General features: G+C 36.1%; 1 protein-coding gene across 3 annotated transcripts; it reads right to left on the bottom strand.

Annotated features, from left to right (window-relative positions):
• Positions 1–310: 310 nt before the first annotated feature.
• LOC135721137 (uncharacterized) lies at positions 311–21,576 on the bottom strand. Of its 3 annotated transcripts, none has more exons than XM_065243302.2 (11): positions 21,413–21,576; positions 14,167–14,499; positions 13,746–14,090; positions 13,424–13,540; positions 10,491–10,817; positions 9,354–9,665; positions 7,335–7,646; positions 6,886–7,221; positions 1,714–2,046; positions 1,074–1,161; positions 311–816 (listed from the first exon to the last, which is right to left on the bottom strand). In XM_065243302.2, exons 1-11 carry the CDS (start codon positions 21,453–21,455, stop codon positions 690–692), a joined length of 2,673 nt encoding a protein of 890 aa, XP_065099374.1. In that variant the 5' UTR covers positions 21,456–21,576; the 3' UTR covers positions 311–689. The 3 variants fall into 3 exon arrangements, with proteins under 3 accessions (XP_065099374.1, XP_065099375.1, XP_065099376.1); XM_065243303.2 differs by having other exon boundaries at positions 14,167–14,496; XM_065243304.2 differs by lacking the exon at positions 6,886–7,221 and having other exon boundaries at positions 314–816.
• Positions 21,577–23,449: the final 1,873 nt, after the last annotated feature.

Genomic DNA, 23,449 nt, shown 5'->3' with positions numbered 1-23,449 from the left:
AAAGAGTTTCGTATAGCTGGAGTCACGAGAGGACAATAATGTCAGATTATTTGATGATAAACCTGATGGGAGATTCAGAAACAGACTGAAGTTAAACAAACACACTGGACTTTATCAACTAATCAACACCAAGAATAAAAACAACAAGCTGAAAACATTTAACATTACTGTCTATGGTGAGTAAAGAAGAACTTTAAATAACTTTTGTAATCTTACACGTTATTTATTGTCTGATTTAAGACTTTAAATTAATTCATCTATTTTATTCTGTATTATTTTCCAGCTCATCTGCCTGTTCCTGTTATCAGCAAAGATTCTTCACAAAGTTCATCATCAAGAAAATCAGGAAAAAAAATCACAGAAGAGATGAAGAAAGCTCAAAATATGTGTTGTTGTGTTCAGTGTTGAATGTGAGAGATGTGAGTCTGTCCTGGTACAAAGGAAACAGTTTATTGTCCAGCATCAGTGTGTCTGATCTCAACATCAGACTCTCTCTACCTCTGGAGGTTGAATATCAGGATACAAACACATACAGATGTGTACTCAACAATACCATCACAAACCAAACTCAACATCTCAATATCAATGATGTCTGTCAGTCGTGTTTAGTGGAGATTATAATGATTAATAAAAGTATTTAGTGGTGCAGAAACCACACACAACAAATTTAACACAAACAATATTAATTGTTAAGTTTGTGATGATTCATTGTTTCTTTTCTTCAGCTTTAGTGGTTTTATTGAAGCTATCATCCGATTGGTCTTCTCTGATCTGGTGGGCGTGGCTGCTGCTGCTGTTTTGTTTATGACATCAGAACTGAATGAGATCAAAGATTTTGTTAAATGAGGGATGAATCTGTTATACTCTTATCAAATCTTACATGTATCTTTAATTTACACTATTTCTGTTTTTTTATATTTGTGACTGTTTGTTAATAACAGTAGATTAGGCAGTCAATGTAAAGTATTGTTTATGGTTCAGCATCACATTGAGATTTTCATCTCTTTACACTGACAGCTGCTCTCAGTTGTATAATAAGTGTGCATATAGTGTTGAATTAATAGATAACATACGGCTGCTGCTGTTGTGAAGTTTGTATGGGAAGTAAAGGAATCCCCTCTGACACCATCTCATGATCTCTCATACTCTCTCTTTCTTGACCTGTGAGAAAACAAAATAACAAACAAAAATGGTAACACTTTACAATAAGGTTCATTAGTTAACACTAGTTAACTACATTATTTACCATGAACAAATGAACTGCACTTATACAGCATTTATTCATCTTTGTTAATGTTAATTTCAACAATTACTAATACTTTTATTAAATTTTGTTAACGTTAGTTAATGCACTGTGAACTAACATGAACAAGCAAATAAAGCTTTATTTCTATTATAACATTAAAAAAAGATGAATAAATACTGTAACAAATGTATTGCTCATGGTTTGTTCGTGTTAGTTAAAACATTAACTAATGTTAACTAATTAACCTTATTGTAAAGTGTTACCACAAAAACATTGAAATTTCATCTTTTTATAAACTGCATTGAATTCCACTACACTAAAACATCTGCATGCATTCATTTCTAACATAGTAAAGAAAATGATGAATGTAAATTTAAAGCAATAAAATAAAAACGTATTAAATGTAACTTGATTTAGTGCAAGTGTTTGTTTATTTCAGAGGTATGTGAAAGATTTTAATATCTTACCATGGAGAGAAACTTTGTATTTCTTGTAGTTTGTCCCTTTGTTGCTGATGATCTGTAGTTTATAAAGTCCTGTGAGTTCAGTGTTAATGTCTCTGATGGTGAGAGATCCAGTCTGATCCAGATCTAGTTTGTTTTTGAATCTTAAGTCAACACCATCATTAAGTCTCAACTTGTCATCAGTACCATTCGATTTCTTTTTCTTATGAAATTTAGTTATGATACTGTCTTCAGGTCCAAACATCCACAGTATCTGATCATCATTCTGTTTGTCAGTAAGATCAGTGGGTAGTCTGACAGATTCTCCCTCCATCACTGACATTTCTGTCCATTTCTCTACATTTCATCACAACATCACAAATACAAATACAGATAAACATGAACATTAAAACAGTTCAGTGAAAATGATCAACTTAATCAATCACAGTAATAGATTCATGTGACTCACCGTTTACAATTAACATGAAACTCTTGCATTATGGCATCAGCACTAACTTAATTTTTCTTTTACATTCTAACACAGACTGATAACATCTACACATTTTGACAGATTTACTAATCGGGGAAAATTAGCCCAAAGGTGCAATTCTGAAAAGCACTGATGGGAGTGGAAATATATCTGCAGGTAATTTACTAAAATAGTGCAAATTAAATAACACAGGCGCAACTGCAGATTTCCATAATGAAGAACACAGTCTACTAAGAGCAGCGCAAATTAGTTAAGGGTCGCAAATAAGCAGAGATGATTTCGAGTTCAGGACCACGGACATCACAGCTGAAAATATGGAGTGTAATCTCAACTAACACAGCCATAGGACACCAAAAGAACTGAAGGACAAAAATATGAAAGTTTACGAGAAGTTTTTAAACGTCTGCTATTGTGTGACGACTTCTAGCGACTCCTTCAGCAAATAAAAAATAACATGGCTGGGCAAACAATATTTTTGAATAATATGTTCCTCCAAATAAACTGTTACATGTTAAAACAATTCTCTGCATTGTATCACACGCTTTCTGATCTCTGTGATGCCTTTTTTTTAACAATAATTGCAGCCATTTCAAGTGCAATGTAAATTTAAGACATGCTTTTTTTCTATGTTTAATAATAGCACAAATACCAGTAATAACACATGTGCAAACATTAGTAAATCACATTGCGTGGATCATTTAAATAATCTCCTCCAATAAAAAATTGTGTCTGAAAGGGAAACTCCTAGAAATGCATATGCAATAAGGTCAGTTGCAAAAATAACTAAACCACACCTTTACAGCGCTAATTATAAAAAAAATGATGGTTTGTGCTGGCGCAAGCTCTTAGTTAATCTGGCCCTAAATATTATCAGAGAATTTAAGAATTTTGGAGAATTTGAAATATTTAATGATATTTCATCTTTTTGTAAATTGCATTGAATTCCACTACACTAAAACATCTGCATGCATTCATTTTGATATGAGAACAATCATGGCTCCACACTGATCATCACCACACCTGTTTCCTGTTTGCTCATTATCTGGACTATATAAACCATGCTCTCACTCACACACCTTGTGAACAGGGTTCTAAATTAAAACCCGCCAAATGCGGGTTACAATTAATTTTGGCAGGTGTTAATAAAAACTTACTAGCCAGTTTGGCCGGTGATGCATGAGGCATTGCATGCATGATACATAATGCTCTGTTCTCGGACATTTATTCCTCTGGCAGTACTTCCTACATTTTCCATGAACACTGTACCGTAATGCTACACAGGAAAATCCCCAGTGTTAAATTAACTCTACCAGTGTTAAATCAACACTATTTGGTGTTTATATAATCCACACCAAGATCGGTGTTAAAAAAGACTGGTGTTAAAAATATAACTCTGAATCAGTGTTAAAGTTATTGAGATAATGAAGTGATGATTAAGACATTAATGGTGAACACCTGCTGGTCATTCAAATCAATTACATTTTGGACATTTTCCTGTCTCTAAATTTTTATTTTGATGATTCGTTTTCTGGAGAAAATACTAAAATAATAAAGAAAGACAAATTATTAAATGCAATAGATGAATACTGTTGGGTGTATGTCTCCAAAAGCTGCAATCTTTCACGTTTGCCTCTCTATCAGCATCTCTGTTTGAAAAATAAAATGATAACTTGCAGAGTTATTTTCTAAATGGATAAGTTTAACTTCTAAACAGCTGTCAGAACAAAATACAAGTGCTCAACTATTCCAGCATCCACACGCGTGATTTAGTAGACAAATCTTCTTTCTGACGTGATGTCTCACAAGTCAAATAGACATTTATCACAAAATGTATCACATTAAATCTTAAGTTTGTGTTTGTTATGAGTTCATTTGAAGTCACCATTACTGTGATTAGTGTTTCCTTTAGTTAGGCATTTGTCCCTTGACCTTCACTGATCTAGATCTGCCCTTTAGCAACAGCAACAATGTTTTAGTAAGATCACTTGTTCATTGCTTCATGTAAAGGGAAAACCTTCCAGACATTCTCAGTTTTCTTTTTATTATTTTCTACTCTACAAATCATTGAAACATTTGATCACAAATTAATTATGAAGAAACCGGTATATAAAAAGCTCTATGCAAATGACATTGAATGAAACTGCCGTAATGCTTTAGTGTGTTTTTTTTGTTGTTGTTGTTTTTTGCTTAAGAGAAACTTCATGATTTCTGATACAAATCTCAACAATGGTGACAGTTAATGGTAAGAAAGTTGCTAAATTTTTGTCATGTTGCAATGCATGATGGGATTTATGAATGAGTTTTCTACAATCCTGGTACCCAGCATGCATTGCGGCATGAAGCTTTGTTGTTGTTTGTCACCATGATTGTGTTTTATAGGCTGATTGTTGAAGTCTCAGTGTGTCTGACTTACACCACAGATTAGATTTGGGAAAACAATATTTAACTCCTCAGGGTATGTGGACTTTTACAGCACTGTTGTATTTCATGGGAGCTTCACAGGATTGGGGGAACATAAATTAAACACTTATATTCAGTGATTACTTTTTTATGATATCATTGAATCCCAAGACTTGTACTTTCATAATAATTAACATAATAACAGTTACAGACTTCATTTCTCTCATCTTCCTCTGCTTTAACACATGTATTTTATAAACACACAGCCACAATGAGCAGAAGAAAACTAACACAAAACTTCAAGACCCAAGTACCCAACTAAAGGAAACAGTAACCGGAGCAATGGTGACTTACTTTATTAACCAGATTTACAGCAGTTCTTTAGAAGTTAAACCTATCATCCATGTAACTCTGCAAGCAAGTTGTAATTTTAGTTTTCAAAAAGAGATGATGATAGTGTTCATTTAATTATGGTGATTTCATCTATTGCATTTAATATTTTGGCTTTCTTCCTCATTTTAGTATTACTTTCTCCAGAAAAAGAGTCAACAAAATAAAAATTTAAAGACAGGAACCATTCCAAAATTGAGTTGATTTGACACGGAATGACCAGCAGGTGTTCACTATTAATGACTCAATCACTTCATTATCTTATTAACTTTAACACTGATTTAGTGTTTTTTTAACACCAATCTTGGTGTGGATTATATAAACACCGAGCAGTGTTAATTTAACACTGGGGATTTTGCTGTGTACGTGATTATGTTTCAGACACCCATTGGCTGCGCGCATTTTGCAGTGAAACCAGCGTGAGAAACCATGGAAACGAGCGGAGTGCATCCACAAGAACACACAAGAAAGGCGACACATGCCATAGTCTTAATCTGTTGTGCCCCGGTGTAAATCTCAAGTTAAGATTTTAGCAGTTAACTAGTGTATTCATTTACAAAGATAATAGCGGCACAAACGGATCTATATGCAATGTAGTTACCCAACTTACGCTTGTAAAAGCGAATAAGCGATGCAGCAGGCGCACTGACGCATACACGCACAAAGCCATGTCCACGCGTCATTGCGTTTATCCACGCACAACCGCATTCAACGCCACGCAATTAAGTTAGCAAATAAAAACATGACAAAACTAAAGTAAGTTTCTAAATTATAATGTTCGTCTTATTTTGACTCGATTACTATTGGCTTCTGTGGACATCAGAAATATTTTGTGCAAAGCAGGGTAAGGGAAGAAGAAAGGAGAGATGATGAGTTTAAGGGAGGTAAGACAAACTACATCCTGACCCTGTCAGGTCTCAAACATTAGAGGAAAACATTTCAGGAGAACCTCTGTCAAGTCTATAGAATTACATTGTTGCTGAGAAAATCAACACATGTATGAAATTAATATTTAGTTTACTAATGTTTAACTAGGACATACATAAACAGTTAGCAGTAACTATGACTGAGATTATTTTAGTATAGCAGTCATAAAATGACTGGTTTCTTAAAATATTGTAAAAATATTCTTGTAAAAATAAGTTATTAATCATTGCTATCATTGTATAATGTTGAAAATATATATGTACAGTACGTGAAAGAAAAAGCGCAAACGAACAATTTGTGGTGGGAACAAATAATTTTAAAGTTGAGGCAGTAGGGCTAAAGGACCATGAGAGTGCCCAAAGTCATCAGAGAGTCTAACGTTAATTAAAACTGCCAAGACAGGTGGTAATGAAGAGAGCCTTGCTGGGAGAAGCCTCACTTTATGTGTGTTTTTCATACCAACAATGTTAATAAAATTATCAAATGCATTCATAATTTCTCTTTTTCACCGGAAAAATTTTGGCTTGTGGAAATGCTGATTGGCTGGTAACTTTAGAAAGTTACCAGCTACATTGGCTGTTGATCAAAAAAGTTAATTTAGAACCCTGCTTGTGAAGTATTGTTAGATCAGTCTGCATACCGAGCATATATCCTGTCATTCTGTTCTGTGCCTTTTTCCTTTTGACCCGTTCCTGTTAAAAGTTTTTGATTGTTTACTGTCTGCCCTGACCTACGCCTGGATATTGTACTTCTGATTTAGATTGCCTATGTTGTTTATGTCTGACTCTTGCCTGTATGTGGATTATTCTTAATAAAACCTGCATTTGGATCTAACCTGTGCCTCACGTGCATGACACATTTCTAATGTGGTGAAAAAATTATGAATGTCAATTTAAAGCAAAAAATAAAACCCCACTTAAATGTAACTTGATTTAGTGCAAGTGTTTGTTGTTTATTTCAGAGTTATGTGAAAGATTTTAATATCTCACCATCGACACAAACTTTGTATTTCTTGTATGTGTTTTCTCCGTTCCTGATGATCTGTAGTTTATAAAGTCCTGTGTGTTCAGTGTTAATGTCTCTGATGGTGAGAGATCCAGTCTGATCCAGATCTAGTTTGTTTTTAAATCTCCCGTCGACCCCATCATAAAGCATCTTCTCTTCCTTAGAAAATATCTTCCAACTACTTTTCTTATAAAATTTAGCTATGAGACTTTCTTCAGGTCCAAACATCCACAGTATCTGATCATCATTCTGTGTGTGAGTAAGATCAGTGGGTAATCTGACAGATTCTCCCTCCATCACTGGCATTTCCGTCAATTTCTCTACATTTTTATCACAACACCACAAATACAAATACAGATAAACATGAACATTAAAACATTACAGTGAAAATGATCAACTTCATCAATCACAGTCTTTGATTCATGTGACTCACCGTTTACAGTAAGCATGAAACTCTTGCATTTACTCTCTGATCTGCTGTTGATCTGCAGTTTATAAACATCTGAATGTCCTCTCATGATGTTTCTGATGGTCAGATCTCCATTCTGTTCATTTAGTGTCAGTCTGTTTCTGAATCTCTCATCATTACCATCATATACATACAGATGACCGCTGACTCTGTTGATTTCAGCTATACGGATGTTTTTAACTCCAAACGTCCACAGTATCTGATTGACTTCCTTCAGCTCAGAGAGTTCAGTTTGTAAAGTGACAGAATCACCCACTGTATGTTGTAATGTTTTGTCTGCGTGTCAACAGATATAAATTTACATAAACACATTAGTAAACATGTTACATTTATTCAGGGACGTGCACAGACATTTTGAGGGGCAGGGGCTCAAGTGAAATAAAGGGCACTTCTCATAATTATGTATATATATATATTTATATAAAGTATATATATTAACGCAATTCTGACTTCCTTTTTTTTTAAAAAATATTAAAAACGTTAATTAATTTTATCTTCCTCAAACTCACACAATTGTTTAATTTTCAAAAGATGTCTACAAAATAATCAGTTCACACAGACACCATGGTCTCCTTAGTTGTCTAGGTTTATAGAGCAGCAAAGGAAGCCATTACACAATGTGCATGTTTTGAAAACATTAAATTACAAATTAATTACAAATTTGTTAAAATGCTAAAAACAAAGTTTTGACTGCTGAGTTAGCGCTACATGCCAATAAATGCTACATCATATGCTAGCCTTTAGCTGATTAGTTGTTACTCAAAATTTATTTTTGTCTGATAAGGGCTCAAAATATAAGGTCTGTTTACTAATGTGAGCTTCTGGCATGAGCCTCAGAGCAGAGCTCAACATTATTATTCATGACCCTTTCAAATAGGGCAAAAATAGACCATTTCATTCAAATGACAAATTCTAGGGTTGTAAATAGACATGTAAAAATGTTTCTGGATAATTTTTGCACTTAATAAAGCAACATACCTTCTATGTAATTGTCAAAGAACAATTTAACATATTATGACAACACATCCTATGGCACCTTTAATCTTAGGTTTCATATTTATGAGGGTTACACATGTCAGAAACAACAAATATAGATTAGGCCTATTTTATTTGTATTTTATATTTTACTTTTTTTGTGATGTCAGTGGAAATTCAGACTGGGCAAGTAAAATACTGAACCATCAGATTTCTTCCCAATCTACTCCAGCACTCCAGTATAACACATTATACTTATTTAACAGCCATTACAATAAACGCAAACAAAAAAGCTTACTACTGCAGTTAGCAATTATTTTATTGTTTGTGCTTTATTATTTTCTGAGCAGTCTGTTTAAACTACACTACACTGTTACAAGTTTGCAACTCTTCAGGTTAATATGGGATTGCCATGGAAAACAATGTCCCTGAATCAATATGTGTAACAACGTGTCCCATATTTTGTGCATAAAACTGTTAATATAAGAATGCTTTCATCCTCAAACACTTACCGATAGCCTGCCTGCATAATCAAGCACATGATCGCGTCTCGTTCGGGCTGAGCTTTGGCGCTTGAAGCGCGAATGATTCAGCACGAGTGTAGACAAACCAATCATAAAGCGCAGTAAGTTAGAGAGGCGGGACTAAGGAAAGGTAAAGCCAATCATATTAGCGATGTGAATTTTGGAGGCGGGACTCATCTGTTAACCGTTTGTGTGCCACAAATGGCGCTATTTTTCTATATAAGAGTTTAAATCTCATTTAAATTATTCCTGAATGAATTCATGTTAAATTAAAATAAGCAACAAGTAAAAAACACAAGAAACAGACAGACATCAGTTGATATATGAATAAAGATCTTTTTTTTTTTAAAGCACCCCAGAAAAAAAGGGCACTTTCTCTCCAGGAATAAAAAGGGCAGGTGCTCAAGCCCCCCTTACTATGTGTGCACGTGCCTGCATTTATTACATTATCAATATTAATGTTAAAAAGATTTGAGCTACTCACACCCGACGAGAACATTGATTTTTTTATATGAAGTTGTAGTTTTGTTCTTAATCTGTAGTTCATAAACTCCAGAGTCTGAGTTTTTAATGTAATTGATGGTAAGAGATCCGGTCTTATGGTCCAGCGTCAGTCTGTTTTTGAACATCTCATCATCATCACAGTTTATTGAGATCTCATCATCGCTCTTTTCATTTCTTACAGCTATGATGGCATCTTTAGCTTCAGATCTCCACTGTATCTGATCATCATCCTGTAGTTCAGAAATGCCCGTCTGTAGTTCAACAGACTTTCCTTCTGTGATATTTAGTGTTTCTACGATATAAAAATAAAGAAATATTGCCACATGAGTAAAATATATAACAGGTGCACAAATCTTACGACATCAGCACTTACTTCATGTTTCTATTATGTTCTTACACAGACTGATAACATCTATACACATGTTGACAATCTAAGGGACAGTTTTACTAAACGGGGCAATTTGGCACAATTCACAAAAGGCGCAGATGGGAGTGGTAATATCTGCGGGTTATTTGCTAAAACGTTGCAAATTAAATAACACAGGCACAACAGCTAATTTCCACAATTACCAACTCAATCTACTAAGAGCAGTGGATATTAGTTCAGGGTTTCAAATAAGCAGAGCTGATCTTGAGTTCAACACCACGGACATCACAGCGGAAAATGTGGGGTGTAAACCCTGCTAACAAAGCCATAGGACACTGAAAGAACTTAAGGACAAAAATATGAAAGTTTACAAGAAATTTTAAAACACCTGTTGTTTTAGTTGTGACTTCTAGTAAATTCTATTTCATTTCCTTTAGCAAACGAAAAAAAAAATAACATGGCTTGGCAATATTTTTGAATAATATGTTCCTCTGGCATTATAAATAAACTATTACATGTAAAAACAATCCTCTGCATTGTATCACACGCTCTCTGATCTCTGTGGTGCCTCTTTTGTAGCAATAATTGCAGCCATTTCAAGCACAAAGTAATTTAAGACAGGCTTTTTCTGAATTAAATAATGGTGCAAATACCAATCATAACACACGTGCAAACATTAGTAATTCTGGCCCTAAATATTATCAGAGAATTTAAACATTTTGGAGAGTTTGAAATATTTGATCTTCTCACCATGAACAACAACTCTGAATGTCTTAGATGTGGTGAATCTGTTAATTCTCGTACTTCTGGTGATCTCCATGTGATAATCTCCAGAGGTCCTGATTGTGAAATCAGTGATGGTGAGATCTCCAGTCGTCTTATCCAGATTAAGTTTGTTTTTGAATCTCTCATCATCAACATATGAGACATCATTGGTCTTTCCATGAATCTGAGCGATCATGTGGCCTTTGTCTCCAAACCTCCAGAGTATTTCATGATCTTTGGGATCATATTCAGTCATCTCAGTATTCAATGTGACAGACTTTCCCTCAATCACTGACACAGTCTTCATTTCATCTGTCTCAGACAAACAGAAAACATTCAAGGTTTTATAAATCCAAGTTATCTGACAGGACAAAAATTTCAAAAGACATTTAGACAACAAAGCATCTTCCTTTCATGCTGGTAAATAATGGCCTAAAATTTGGCATTTTCAAGAAATCAAAATCATTTTAATTGGACCAAAGAAGAACATACATCTCTACTATACAGCTCTATATCTTATTTATTTTTTATTTTTATTTTTATTAAAACTTTTTTGGCCTTTATTTAGACAGTACAGTGGAGTGTAGACAGGAAAGTGTTGGGTGGAGATTGGGGAGCGGGATCGGCAAAGGACCTCAGAGACGGGAATCGAACTCGGGTCGCCGTGAGCACATTGGTGCTATATGTTGGCGCAATAACCACTGGGCTATTGGCGCCGACTCTATATATTATTTATAAAAAGAATTCTAATTTTACAAATGCAGAAAAATAAGTGAAGTTCTAAACGTAGATTCGGGAGGAGCCTAAACATTCAGGCCTGTCAATTATTTTTAAGCATGTATATAAGGCAGTCTCTACACAGCAAAATCCCCAGAGTTAAATCAACTCTGCTGGTTGTACATATTGTCCCAATCTTACAGAGAGTTAAAAAGTAACTCTGAATTTGAGTTAAAAGCTGCAATCAATCATTTTATTCTCTCTATCACCATCTCTGTTTGAAACCTAAAATTGCATACTTGTAGTTATTTTCTTAACTTAGGTTTAGATGTTTGCTGTTTCATTTAAACTCACCATTATTGTACTCAGTGGATGTTTTAGTAGGACTAGACTCTTAGTTGCTAGTTTTTCCCAACTGCTATAATTTTTTAAGGTTAAGCCATGTTTTGTTATAGCAAAGAAAAAACACTGCAATTCCATAGTGATTTTTTAGTACATAAATTCTAGATTTTGTCAGCATCTAGTAAACTTATGTGCAGGTGTAGTGTTTACATACTTATCAGAAGTATCCTTTTCCATTAATCATCTGAGACTGTAGTATAATATCTAGCACTCTCATGGCAGTTTGTCTTTCTGAACAATTTTGAGGGACTTAAAAATTAACCACAGCACAATGTAGACACATAAACATCAAGAATCTGAGTATGAATCTCAACAAGGGTGACAAAGAAAATGGTAACAATGTTCATCATTTATTCCTGCCACAGTGCATTCTGGGAGTTTTGGATAAGCTTTGTAATTTGTTGATACCCAGCATGCATTGCAGCATGAAGCTTTTCATTTTGTTTTCACCATCATTGTGATTTATACTCTGATTCTTGATGTTTGTGTGTGTACGCTACACAGTAGCCAAATTATAAGTATCAGTGTTTCAAAATCATTTAGAATGACAAACTGCTATGAGGGTGCTGTATTATACTAGAGTCTCACACAATTAATGGAAAAGGATACTTCTAATAAGTGTGCAAACACTACACCTGCACATAAGCTTTCTAGATGCTGATGATGTTAAGACTTTATGTACTAAACACCACTATAAAATTGTGCTGTTGTATTTTCCTTGCTATAACACAACATGTTTTAAACAAACATAGTTATAGTAGTTGAAAAAGTTAGCAACTAATAGTCAAGTCCAACTAAAACAACCACTGATCACAATAATGGTGACTTACAATGAAACAACCAACATCTAAACCTAAGTTAAGAAAAAAATTCTACAAGTTAGATGTAAAATGCAATTTTAGGTTTCAAACAGAGATGGTGATAGAGAGGAGAAAGTTACAGATTGCAGCTTTAAACTCTGCTTCAGAGTTACTTTTAACTCTCTGTAAGATTGGGACAATATGTACAACCAGCAGAGTTGATTTAACTCTGGGGCTTTTGCTGTGTATACATCTGTGTCCAGCTGCAATTCTTCCATCATCCCTCCTCCTCCCCATCTCCTCCTTCACTGCTCTCTTTCTTCTTTTGTGAAGTTCTATTGCGGGGGGGGGGGGCATATTTGAACTTGGGGCTCGACCCTGGCCTCAGGTGAAATGTTACTAATCTGCACATAAGGCATCGGTGCTCAACTGCAGTACGTGTGCCCCTCTCCCAGAATGTTTAAGATGTCTCCAAACAATCAACAAGCTGATAAACTGAATCAGGGGCACTTTCAAGTTCTAACAGGTGCGCACATTTTGCTATGGTTTGTAGGTTGAATGACATCCTGGAAACGGTGGGCAACAGTGTTTGAGATACGTTTTCTCTTGTTTGGTGGGTGTGTCAGAACTACAGTCCAATCAGCATCAACGTCTAAATAAACCATGCGGTACTAAAGAGATAGCTCACACAATGGATGGCATTATCAGCTACCGGATGTTGAACGCATCACCTTTTCTGTTTAAAAAACGTTGTGCAATGTTTTGTTGGGACTAAACTCAGCCTGAGTGTTTTATATATGGAGACATCTAAAATGTTCTGGGGGGCCTGAGGAACCACTTTGATAAGGCAAACAACAATGACACATAACCTGCAGGTTGTAAACCGAGGGCGCTTCATCGCTTATACGACTTATGAAGATTTTATATTTTTAGGACAGTCTCACTCTAATGCAAAAATATATATTTGTTTCTTATTGCTGTGTTATCTGAAAAACTTACATTGGAGTTCAGAGACCCTGCGACGATACAAAAACCAGCCAGCAGCAATAACAGCAGCAATAACCAGGAGGAAGAAAAAACTTAATCCTGCTTTACCACCTGAAGATAAACCCGCTTCTGTAATAATAAAAAGAGACGATCAACATCATATTAAATATACACATATGCTATAAGTTGCAGAAAAGTATAAGATATTGCAGTTTTAGTTATTAGCTGCTCTGATTTTAAACGCTCAAAGGAAGTGTTAAAGGATTATTTCATTCTTCATGATATGATTTGTATTATTTAATCATCTTTACTATGAGAGATTTGAGTTACGTACCCCTGACAGTAACACTGAATGTCTTGTATAAGGTCTGTTTGTTGCTGCTGACCTTCAGCTGATAAAGTCCACTGTGTTTAGATTTGCTGTCAGTGATGGTGAGATCTCCAGTTTGATCATTCAGCTTCAATCTGTCTTTGAAACTTCCATCAGCGCCATCATATACTGATGTTTTTCTGTCCTCTATATCAACTTCAGCGATGAGAGCCCTTTCATCTCCAAACCTCCACAGGATGAAAGCATCTCTTTGTGTTTGAGCGTTACAGGGTAAAGTAACAGATTCACCCTCCATCACTGTAAAAGACACTGCGTCACCCGGTCCAGAATGAATAACAGGAGGAGACGCTACAAGAAAGAAAGAAAAGTTAAATTAAAATGTATTTGTAAAGCAAACATCCTGACAAAACATATTTACACTCACCACTGATAATAACATTAAATCTCTTGTATGATGTTGATGCTCCATTGGCAATGTTGATTTCTGCTTCATAGAGTCCAGAGTATTTGATCTTCATGTTCATGATGGTGAGATCTCCGCTCTTACTATCCGATATCTGCAATTTGTCTCTGAATCTTCCACTTGCATACCAGATCTTATGTTTAACAATTTCAGCTAAAAGACTTTTAGATTCACCTTCTCCAAACCTCCACCAGATCACATCATCCTCCTGTATGTCAGTAAGATCAGTTTTTAGAGTAACTGAATCACCAGACATCACTTTCACTGACTTCACTTCATCACCAAACACACCTGCTGAAATACAGAAAATAATACAGAGATTAAACCTACCCAGCCAGCAGTGCTTGGTGGGGCAAATGTAGGCCCCATATGGCCTTGCAATGTGGGCCCCAAGCTGGGCTTGCACCCGGGTTTCATGCTGGCCCCATCTGACTTAGCCCACATGAACCTTCTGTAGAAACTAAAGCCAATGTGGACTAAACCAAAGTCAAGTATGGGTGTGCTTGGGTTGAAGAAGTGATGAAGTTAATTAGATGAAGAGATGAACGAAGTGATGATTGACCATTAATGATAAACACCTGCTGTTAATAAACAGAATCACTAAAGAAAGATGAACAAGAAGAGAATAAAGACAAAATACCAGCAGAACCACAACAACTACAAAAAATAAATAAACATTTCTTGGTGGAGCTAATGTAGACTGCAAAATCCCCAGTGTTCAATTAACATTAACACTGCTTAATGTTTATATAGATCCACACTACAGAGTGTTAAAAAGTAACACTTGAAGCATTTTACATCTTACATCTTACTTGTAGAGTTATTTATTAACTTAGGTCTAGATGTTTCATTTAAAGTCACCATTATTGTGATCAGTGGTTGTTTTAGTTGGACTCTTGACTCTTTGTTTATTTTTTCTGCCTGCTATAACTTTGTGTGTTATATTTGTTATAGTACAGAAGAAACCATGTTGCTGATCTGTTATGGTGTTTGATACGTGATGTTGAACATCTAGAAAATGTGTTTATTCATTTAGTGTTTGCTCATTTAGCAGATGTATTGGTCTCTCTCAGTAATGTGATGCTACAGTATGATATCTGGCACTCAAAGCAGTTTGTCATTCTGAAGATTTTGAAACAATGTGTACTTAGATTAACCATGGTGTAACTTAAACACACGAACATCAAGTCTCACAGTATGAATCTCAACAATGGTGACAAAGAAAAATGCCAAAATGTTCATGATTTTTTTTCATGCCGCAGTGCATTCTGGGAGTCCTGGATAAGATTTATTGATTACCCAGAATGCATTTCAGCATGAAGCTTTTCATTTTATGGTCACCATTATTGAGATCCATACTCAGATTCTTTATATTTGGGTGTCTAAATTGGACAACAGTTCATTTTGAACTATACAGTATTTCAACTTTCTTTAAAATGATAAACTGATATGAGCGTGCCAGATGTCATACTTCAGTATCACATTACTGACAGAAAAAATATTTTTGGTAAGCAAACTAAAATAGCATATCAGTTTTTTTACATGACAATCAACACTATATCCTAACCACCACCGCCGCCGCCATAGAATCACACTAGACACTTCAATCTCTTTCGCTACCCTAACAAACAGATTTTAAACACACCAAGTTACAACAACCAGAAAACAACAAGTCAAAAACAGAGTAAAGAGTCCAACTAAAACTACCACTGATCACAATAATGGTGACTTTTAATGAAAGAGCCAACATCTAGACCTAAGTTAATAAATAACTCTACAAGTAAGATATAAGATGTAAAATGCTTCAAGTGTTACTTTTTTAACACTCTGTAGTGTGGATCTATATAAACATTAAGCAGTGTTAATGTTAATTTAACACTGGGGATTTTGCAGTCTACATTAGCTCCACCAAGAAATGTTTATTTATTTTTTGTAGTTGTTGTGGTTCTGTTGGTATTTTGTCTTTATTCTCTTCTTGTTCATCTTTCTTTAGTGATTCTGTTTATTAACAGCAGGTGTTTATCATTAATGGTCAATCATCACTTCGTTCATCTCTTCATTATCTAATTAACTTCATCACTTCTTCAACCCAAGCACACCCATACTTGACTTTGGTTTAGTCCACATTGGCTTTAGTTTCTACAGAAGGTTCATGTGGGCTAAGTCAGATGGGGCCAGCATGAAACCCGGGTGCAAGCCCAGCTTGGGGCCCATATTGCAAGCCCATATGGGGCCTACATTTGCCCCACCAAGCACTGCTGGCTGGGTACAGGTCTAACAAAATCTGACTTGTCTGAGTCCAGCACAATCTTCAAGGTACCACCTGTTCACTTAACTTATCCTAAACAATCCCTAACTTTCCATTGTTTAACTTAGATTGGTTATAATCTATTATACTATGTGGGATTTGATTTTGTTTTACTAATCGTGCTGTTTATAATCTTAATTATGTGTATTGTTACAACAAAGATTTCTGTGCTGAATACAAGAAAGTTGTCTGTGTGGTTTCGGTTGGGGGAGAGACAGCATATGCTGAGGAATTTACGCCTGGCATTGATCAAGATAAGAGAGAGGTCTGAGGGGGAAAAGTATTTAATGATGTTATTAACTAATGCTTTAATATTCACAGGATAAAATATGCAATGTATTTCTTACTTAATCAGTATTAATCATTGAATAATTGATATAAATATAAGATGTTGTCTTTGATAAATGTGTATTAACCAATGAAATGAAGGTTGCATATAGAATAACTTAATGGGGGCAGGGCAGCTCAACCTTGAAGAACAGAATCTCCTGTGTGTGTGTGTGTGTGTGTGTGTGTGTGTGTGTGTGTGTGTGTGTGTGTGTGTGTGTGTGTGTGTGTGTGTGTGTGTGTGTGTGTGTGTGTGTGTGTGTGTGTGTGTGTGTGTGTGTGTGTGTGTGTGTGTGTGTGTGTGTGTGTGTGTGTGTGTGTGTGTGTGTGTGTGTGTTTTCTTCCCTAACAGACGGTTTTTAATAATGATTAAAGTGTTTCCTTAGAAGTAGTATTGCAGTAAAAGATTTAATATGTGTTTATCTATCTAAAGAAGTTAATGTGTGCCTTATTCATATAACCAATTTTACAAATAATGAAATGATGTCATGATATTGAAATATGTTTTACATAATAATCACTTTCATCTTACAGCTTATGTTTTTTATAAATGAATGTTTTATTAATGATTTGTTTTTAAGAAAGCATTATAACCATATGTGGAGTGGAGGAGTACTGGAGAGGAACTGCAGGGCTCCCAGGGATGAGAGGAGAACAGTTTGTTTTTCTTTGTCTATGTGTGTCCATCTTTGCCTACAGGCTAAAATTGGGTGTGGTGATGGAGTCAGATGGACGAGGGGAACGGCCTTTGTGGGTGGAGATTTTCTGAAGAAAGATCGACGTCACATATTTTATAAATAAGCATCCCTGATAGCCACTGGATGCTGTAACGGAACAGGACCGCACCCGCAAAACGATAGAGCCGGAGTCGTTCCTGAGTCCAAACGCACATCGGGCCGAAGCCGTTTCTGATCTGTTTTTCGGGGTTGTTGCGGACAGAGGTGTAAAATGTGCCATGAGTAAAAGTCCTCTCCAGTATTTTGTTCCAATCTATTTGCTAATTAGCACCGTTTTTCAGCAGGAGGTGACCACCTGACTCGTTGGTGTTTTAAGCCCTCAGCGAAGCCTTCAAGGCAGCGCTGCCTGGAAGGCACTCCCCGTGCCCCGAGCGTTTCAGCCAATCACAGCACTGGTGCTGCATATCGAGCCTTCAGCCACCTTCTGGAAGTTTGAGCTCACTGTTGGTCAGGTGAGTAGCGCAGATATGGTAAGATAGGAATGTGACGGTATTGAATTCAGCTCGAAACGTTTCGAGCGTTAAAGTGACGTGTTTCTGCGTTTTCACGTGTCCGTGGCAAGACTTTCTTTTTGTGCCAGTTACACGTGTTGGTTAATCATTTTTATTTAATTATCTTACAATTGTTGCTTGGGATTAGAACAACTTTCTGTTACATAAAATGACATCCACACCCCAAGCGAAAAGAGTTTTAAATTCTGACAAAAAAAAACATAACCAATGCTTAAAATGATGTCCACATTATGCCAAACACAATTTTATCCTCACCCGAAAATTGTTTAAAAATCAGACGAAAACCACAAATCCAACCCCATCCCATGCAATGGTTTGAAAAAGAAAAAAATGGAGGAACCAATACTGACGCTGCGTTCGAAACCGCCTACTTCCATACTATATAGTAGACAAAGTAGTGATTTTTGTATACTTTATTGTATGGTAGGAGGCAATTTCGGACGCAGCATGAAACTGGCACGAAAGTGGCGCTGCGAACATGTGAAAACGCAGAAACACGTCACTTAAACGCTTGAAACATTTCGAGCGGATTTCATTATCAATCACATTTCTATCTTACCATATCTGCACTACTCACCTGACCAATGGTGAGCTCGAACTTCCAGAAGCTGGCGGAAGGCTCGATATCTAGCACCAGTGCTGTGATTGGCTGAAACGCTCGGGGCACAGGGAGTGCCTTCCAGGCAGCGCTGCCTTGAAGGCTTCGTTGAGGGCTTAAAACACCAACGAGCCAGGAGGTCACCTCCTGCTGAAAAATTGTGCTAATTAGCAGATCCTGGAACAAAATACTGGAAAGGACATTTACTCTTGGCACATGGATTTTACACCTCTGGTTGCGGATATGTGCCAGCGCCGATCCAGCACCGCCTGATCGTCAGTATCGGCTCAGATTCGTATTGCAGATCTGGACCAAATCAGTGTCAGACACAGCTAACGTCTTTCGGTTACCTGTGCGAAAAGTGATCTGGGCCAGATCTGTAAAATGATATAAATACTGAACTGATGTTTGAGCTGAAACCTCTATCTGGCACGGATCTGTTTCACAATCAGAAAACGTCTCTGAGATAGAAACGGAGGCAAGGGGCTTAAAACGGATCCGGGCCGAATGTAATTGCTATCTGGGATGTTACTTCCTGAGCTGGTTGTTCGCTACTTGAGAGGACCCAGCGCTGTTAAACTTTTTCAATCTGATCAATAAATATTTGAACTTAGATATTCGTATCTTGTGCCTTTCCTCTAAATTATGAACACGCAATGGACCCTTAAAGTCCAACAACTATGGGACTGTTGAATGTTTTATTCTGATTGGTTGAGAAATGTGCTATGCATTATTTTTTGCTAAATGCACCTTATTAAAAAATAATGCACACCCGCCACATCATTCACATATTCGTGCATAGTTGGATGCTTGAACATTTGAGTTCATTCGCGCGTGAAATTCTACCCTGCGTTCCAGTTCTTTTTTATGACCTTCCCTCGCTAACTCGTTCACTCGGATGTACGTCATTGCTTACGTTGTACGAGTGTCCACTACTGCTGAAACACTTGAAGTAGGTTCAAATGGATCGCCCTAAGCCCTTGATCACATGGAAAGTGGAGACCGCCCCATCCATCATTTTGAACTGTGCAAAGCGCGAATTGGTGAAGTGACATCACAATCGTGTTGCATTGTGGGATATGGAGCTGCATGAAGTGCCGCTCGCTTCCTGTAATCACGTCACTACTACACCAAGGCCGCTGAAGTTCAGATTTTTCAACTCACTCGTTTCCTGCGGCAATGCCTTCCGTGCCATTCGCGCCGCACTTACCGCATGTACCGCGCCCCAGGATAATAATCCGGATGTAATCGCATCTTTGCATTGACTTTACATGTAAATCACCAGTGCTTGCCGCCTCTACCGCGGCTGGTGTAAACACAGCATGAGCCTGCACCATAAGCTTTGACACAATTAAAACTGACGTTGACTCCGGCTTACCATATGCTTTTAATGATGATTAACACAGGACTGAATGTTTAGGTTAATTTCAAACCTATGGTAAAAGCTTGCAAAAATTTTTTAGTCATTTGCGACAGAGTTGAACGTCTTCACGTTTTATTTTGACATGTATGATTTGCGAGGTACATTTGCTAATGATTCTGTGATAGATTATGTTTTAGAAGTATGCTCAAACTGTAATGACATCAATCCATGTGATCATTATTGCACTGGAGAGAGAGAGAGAGAGAGAGAGAGAGAGAGAGAGAGAGAGAGAGAGAGAGGCCCGGTACAAGAGTGGAAATTATCAATGTTATCTGAAGTCAGCTATTAAGTCAGCTATTTTTACAGTCTACATTGTGTGAGAATATGTGACCCGTGCTGTATAAATTTGTCGTAATGCCCTAGGTATAATTTTTAACTACAGGGAAAAGTAAAAATGTTAAAAATTGATTTTTTTATTAAAATGAGTACATAAGCCCAATTCCCCAGAGGTTTAAACTATTATGTAGCTATTATACATTTTTTCCGGGACATTCTTGCGACAGTGGCAACTTGTCCACAACTCGGTGGTTGGGGACCTCAGGGGAATTGCTCTTATGCACTCATTTCAATAAAAAAAATCTAATTTTAACATTTTTACTTTTCCCTGTAGTTAAAAATTATACATAGGGCATTACAACTAATTTATAGAGAACGGGTCACATATTCTCAAACAATGTACACTGTAAAAACTTTCTGTAGAAATGACAGTATCACTGGGTATTACTGTCAACTAGCTGCCAGTAACTTACTGTAGATTTTACATTAATGTTATTTACTGGCAACCGTTTGTTCAAAGTTAAATGAACATGAAACATTTTCAGTCTTTATCTTTTACAGTAAGTTACTGGCAACTAGCTGCATAATTACAACAAATAGTATAAAAAATGTGCAGCATTTTTGTCAAATCAATATATATATTTTACTTTATCCTTAAAAATTCTGTTTAACAATTTCAACTTGATTTTATAAGTTATGTCAACTTTTTTAAGCCAAAACATAAAAAAGTAGGTTGAATTGACTTATAGAGTTATTTTAACTTACTGCATTTTTTTACAGTGTATGTAGAAAACAGTAAATAAAAAAATACTTTCAAGAGACTGGATCCCACAATAATGCTATGTATAACATTAACAAGTTGTGATTTCTTTATTCTCTTGTTATAATATGCTACAGGTTTATGCTATACAAATCTAAAAGTCATTTGTACGTCGTCTTGAATATAAATGTAACGTTTAAGATTAGTAAATGCCTACTGTTTAAAATGTGAAAGTGAAAGCATAAATGTTCAAACTAAACACTCACCACACAAGAGAAATAAAATAATGATTATGAAGGTCCTCTTCATCCTGCTGTTGATTTCAATAAGAACAGATTTAATGAAGATATTCAGTGGAGGTTATGAACAGATCTCATTAGTTGTGTTCGTTCCTATCAGGTCTGACCGGGGGGATTTACTTCCCTCTTGAGTTCTGCAGAAACTGTACAAAAAATTTACCTGAACCAGATCATCAAGATTTTTCAGGTTGAATGGGTGTGTTCAACTTTATGATGACAATAAAGTACTATGAGAGTGATCTGAAAGCTTTTACAATGGCAGAGTATCAAAAAAAATACAACAAAGTGCAAAAGTACATGGCCTGAATACTTGAAAGAAATAAAAGACTATGACATAAATACATAGACAAGATAAATAAAAGAGAAAGCTCAGCTTTAGTTTCACTTTTGAACTGAGGGAGAGAGGGCAGCTTGGATGTATTGTTGGACTTCCTTTTTAAAGCAATAAATGTTGATTTATTACAGTTAAAGATTAATTATAGGCATATGGTGGTGCCATCCACCAGTATGCTAATAATTAGCTTTATATACTACACTACCCTGCAAGTAAGCCTACGATGGCCCTTTATGGGCCCACTTAGGGCTAGTCTAAGGGCCCCGCACAGGTTTGCTCATTGGCAAAACGTTGGCCCTTTAGCGCTGGCCCTGCGCGGGCAGCCCTCACTTAGCCCCCAGGAAGCCCTCATACAGAAAAATCCCCAGAGTTAAATGAACACTGCTGGATGTATATATTGTCCCAATCTTACTGAGTGTTAAAGAGTAACACCGAAGCAGAATTAAAAGCTCTGTTATCCTCTCTCTCACCATCTCTGTCTGAAACCTTAAATTGCATTTTACATCTTACTTGTAGAGTTATTTTCTTAACTTATGTTAAGATGTTGGCTGTTTCATTTAAAGTCACCATTATTGTGATCAGTGGTTGTTTTAATTGGACTTTGACTCTTGACCGTTGGCTTGTTAGTGTTTTCTGGCTGCTATATCTAAGTGTGTTTAAAACACATGTTATAGCAAAGAAAAGACAATTGTAGTTGAATATTGATGGTTGATACATAAATATTGTCAAACATAATCATTTAATGAACAGATTTATTAATATAGTTTCCCCCCTTATCAGAAGCATAATTTTCTGTTAATAATGAAATACTACAGTGTAAGGTCCAAAACTCTCGTAGCAGTTTATTATTCTGAAGGATTTTGATAGTTTGCACATAAACATTAACCGCTGAACAATGTAGATGCACAGACATCAAGAATCAGAGTATGAATCTCAACAATGGTGACAAAGAAAATGGTAAATATAGGTCATTATTTATTCATGCCGCAGTGCATTCTGGGAGTCCTGGATGAGATTTGTAATGTGTTAATACCCAGCATGCATTGCAGCATGAAGCTTTTCATTTTATTGTCACCATCATTGTGATTCATACTCTGATTCTTGATATTTGTGTGTCTACATTGTAGAGCAGTTAATTTTTGAGTGTCAGTGTTTCAAAATTCTTCAGAAAGAGAAACTGCTAAGAGAGAGCTGGATCTCATACTATAGTATCACATTGTCAGAGAAAGATCCTTCTGATAAGTGCGTAAACAATAAATGAATACATACGTTTTTATATGATGATATTTAGACTTTATTTACTGAACTGACCACCACCAAAGTATCGCACTCTGCTATAACAAACATGTCTTAAACACAAAAAGTTATAGCAATCAAACGATTGAACAATGTAAGAGTCACGAGTCAAGTTTAACTAAATCAAACACTGATCACAATAGTGGTGACTTTAAATGAAACAAAATCTCAACCTAAAGTAAGAAAATGACTCTACCAATAAGATGTAAAATGCAATTTTAGGTTTCAGACAGAGATGGTGAGAGAGAGGATAACAGAGCTTTTAATTCTGCTTCATTGTTACTTTTTAACACTCTGTAAGATGGGACAATATATACATCCAGCAGTGTTCATTAAACTCTGGATTTCTCTATGTGAGGGCTTCCTGGGGGCTA

Source organism: Paramisgurnus dabryanus, chromosome 24, assembly GCF_030506205.2.
Source record: "Paramisgurnus dabryanus chromosome 24, PD_genome_1.1, whole genome shotgun sequence".
In the NCBI taxonomy this organism is placed as follows: domain Eukaryota; kingdom Metazoa; phylum Chordata; class Actinopteri; order Cypriniformes; family Cobitidae; genus Paramisgurnus; species Paramisgurnus dabryanus.
Note: the sequence above shows the minus strand (reverse complement) of the source record. Positions and strands in the feature narration are given on the sequence as shown.

Coding starts and splice junctions, on each gene's coding strand:
- LOC135721137 (XM_065243302.2), bottom strand. CDS start 21,455: ATGAAGAGGACCTTCATAATCATTATTTTATTTCTCTTGTGTG. Junction 14,091..14,166: donor ATTTAATGTTATTATCAGTG/GTGAGTGTAAAT, acceptor TCTTTCTTGTAG/CGTCTCCTCCTGTTATTCAT. Junction 817..1,073: donor ACTTCACAACAGCAGCAGCC/GTATGTTATCTA, acceptor GATCTCATTCAG/TTCTGATGTCATAAACAAAA.